Here is a 2,190-nt window from a genome sequence, read left to right as displayed (position 1 = left end):
AAGGATCATAAGATTGAAGACAGAGGTGTAAACCTTTACTCAAATGGAAGGAGAATCACTTTATGAGGCTTGGGAGAGATACAAAGCCTTGATTAGGAAGTGTCACCTGAGATGTTCAATGAATGGGACAAACTTCAGAATTTTTATGAAGGATTGACTCTCAAAGCTCAAGAAGCTTTGGATTACTCTGCTGGAGGATCAGTGCAACTAATGAAGACAGCAGAGGAAGCTCAAAATCTCATAGACACTGTGGTAAACAACCAATACTTCTATGCTCATCAAAGGCAACACCAACCAGCTCAAAGGAAGGGTGTATTAGAGCTTGAAGGTGTGGACACTATTTGGGCTCAAAACAAGGTGATGCATCAACAAATCCATCAGTAAATGGAAATGATGGCCAAGAGGATTAATGATCTTCAAGTTGTAGCAGTGAACATTACAAATCAACCATCAACTGGATAGGGACAGAATGAAGAAAACCAAGAAGATCAGCAGCAAGAGCAAGTCAATTATATGCACAATCAAGGAGTTGGTCAAAATGAATTTCATGGAGACACTTATAACTCATCCTGGAGGAACCACCCAAATTTGAGGTGGAGAGACAACCAAAACCAACAATCTTGGCAGAGGAACTCAAACCAAAATAATTCTAGAAACACAAACCATCAAAACCATCAAAACACTAACCAAAACCAATACAGAAAACCACAAAACAATCAACCTCAACCTAACTACTATCCACCCAATAACCCATCTACTAACCAAAATAACTTTCATCCACCCTCAATATCCCATAATCAACCACAACCACCTCAGGACTCCCAAAGAATCTCCAACTTGGAGATGATGATGGAAAAGATAATGAAACATCAAGAGCTAGACAACAAGAACCATGAAGCTTCACTAAGGAATCTAGAGAGGTAAATTGGTCAATTGTCCAAGCAAGCAGTAGCTGAAAGAACACCCAATACACTTCCAAGTGACACCATTCCTAATCCTAAAGAAGAATGCAAAGCAATCCAATTAAGGAGTGAAAGAACATTGGCAAATGACAAGGAAACCAATAAGAAGCCAGCTAAGAATGATGAGGCCAGCAGCAAGAAAGAAGTAACACTTGAGGAGAAGGATCAAGAAAAGCTCAAGAAGAAAGAGGAAGAGCTCAAAGCTTTAAAGAAGGGAAAGCAAATCATAGAGGAACAATCACCAGAACAGAGGAAGATGGTGAAGCCTTGCACTCCTTCCCTTCCATATCCTCAAAGGTTCAACAAGGAGCTAAAAGACCAACAGTTCTCCAAATTCCTAGAAGTCTTTAAAAAGCTTGAAATCAACATTCCACTTGTAGAGGCATTAGAGCAAATACCCTTATATGCAAAGTTCCTAAAGGAGCTTATCAAATAAAAGAGACGCTGGGATGAAAAAGAAATAGTAATGCTCACTCAAGAATGCAGTGCAGTAATTCAAAGGGGTATTCCACCAAAGTTTAAAGACCCAGGGAGTTTTGTCATATCATTCACCATAGGCAAAATGACATTGGAGAAAGCTCTCTGTGATTTGGGTGCCAGCATCAATTTGATACCCCTCTCAATGATGAAAAAGCTTGCCATAGAGGAAATTAAACCCACCAGGATGTCACTTGTAATGGCAGATAGATCAATCAAGATTCCCAATGGAGTTATGGAAAACTTATTAGTAAAGGTTGGAGAGTTCATCTTCCCTGCCGACTTTGTGATATCAGACACAGAAGAAGAAGGAAATAATTCAATTATCCTGGGAAGACCCTTCCTTGCCACAACAAGGGCCATTATTGATGTAGAAAAGGGAGAGAAGTTTTTCAGGGTGCACAATGAGCAAATGATCATCAATGTTTTCAAATTAATTCAACATTCTCCTGAGTAAGAGAACTATATGAGAGTGGATATGATAGAGGGTCTGGTGGAGGAAGCATTTGAAGCAATCAGTTAAGAGGAACAAGGAGAAGAGATAGAAACAACTCAAGATGCCTTAAAGGAACAAGTGACTGAAGTCTCTTCTGAAAGAAAGACAGAGGAGAAGCCAAGTCAAGAATTGAAACCTTTGCTTCCACACCTTAAATATGCATTCCTGGGTACAACAAACAACTTCCCTGTGATCATCAACTCCACCTTGAGTGAAGAAGAAGAAGAAAGGCTCATTGCTGTATTGATAACTCAC

At 39.6% G+C, this 2,190-nt stretch overlaps 1 protein-coding gene across 1 annotated transcript; it reads left to right on the top strand.

Annotated features, from left to right (window-relative positions):
- Nucleotides 1-1,524: 1,524 nt before the first annotated feature.
- LOC107473906 (uncharacterized) lies at nucleotides 1,525-1,896 on the top strand. Its single transcript, XM_016093498.1, has one exon. The coding sequence runs from the start codon at nucleotides 1,525-1,527 to the stop codon at nucleotides 1,894-1,896; it is 372 nt and encodes a 123-aa protein (XP_015948984.1).
- Nucleotides 1,897-2,190: the final 294 nt, after the last annotated feature.

Source organism: Arachis duranensis, chromosome 2, assembly GCF_000817695.3.
Source record: "Arachis duranensis cultivar V14167 chromosome 2, aradu.V14167.gnm2.J7QH, whole genome shotgun sequence".
Taxonomy (NCBI): Eukaryota; Viridiplantae; Streptophyta; class Magnoliopsida; order Fabales; family Fabaceae; genus Arachis; species Arachis duranensis.
This window is presented reverse-complemented; position numbering and strand designations above follow the sequence as displayed.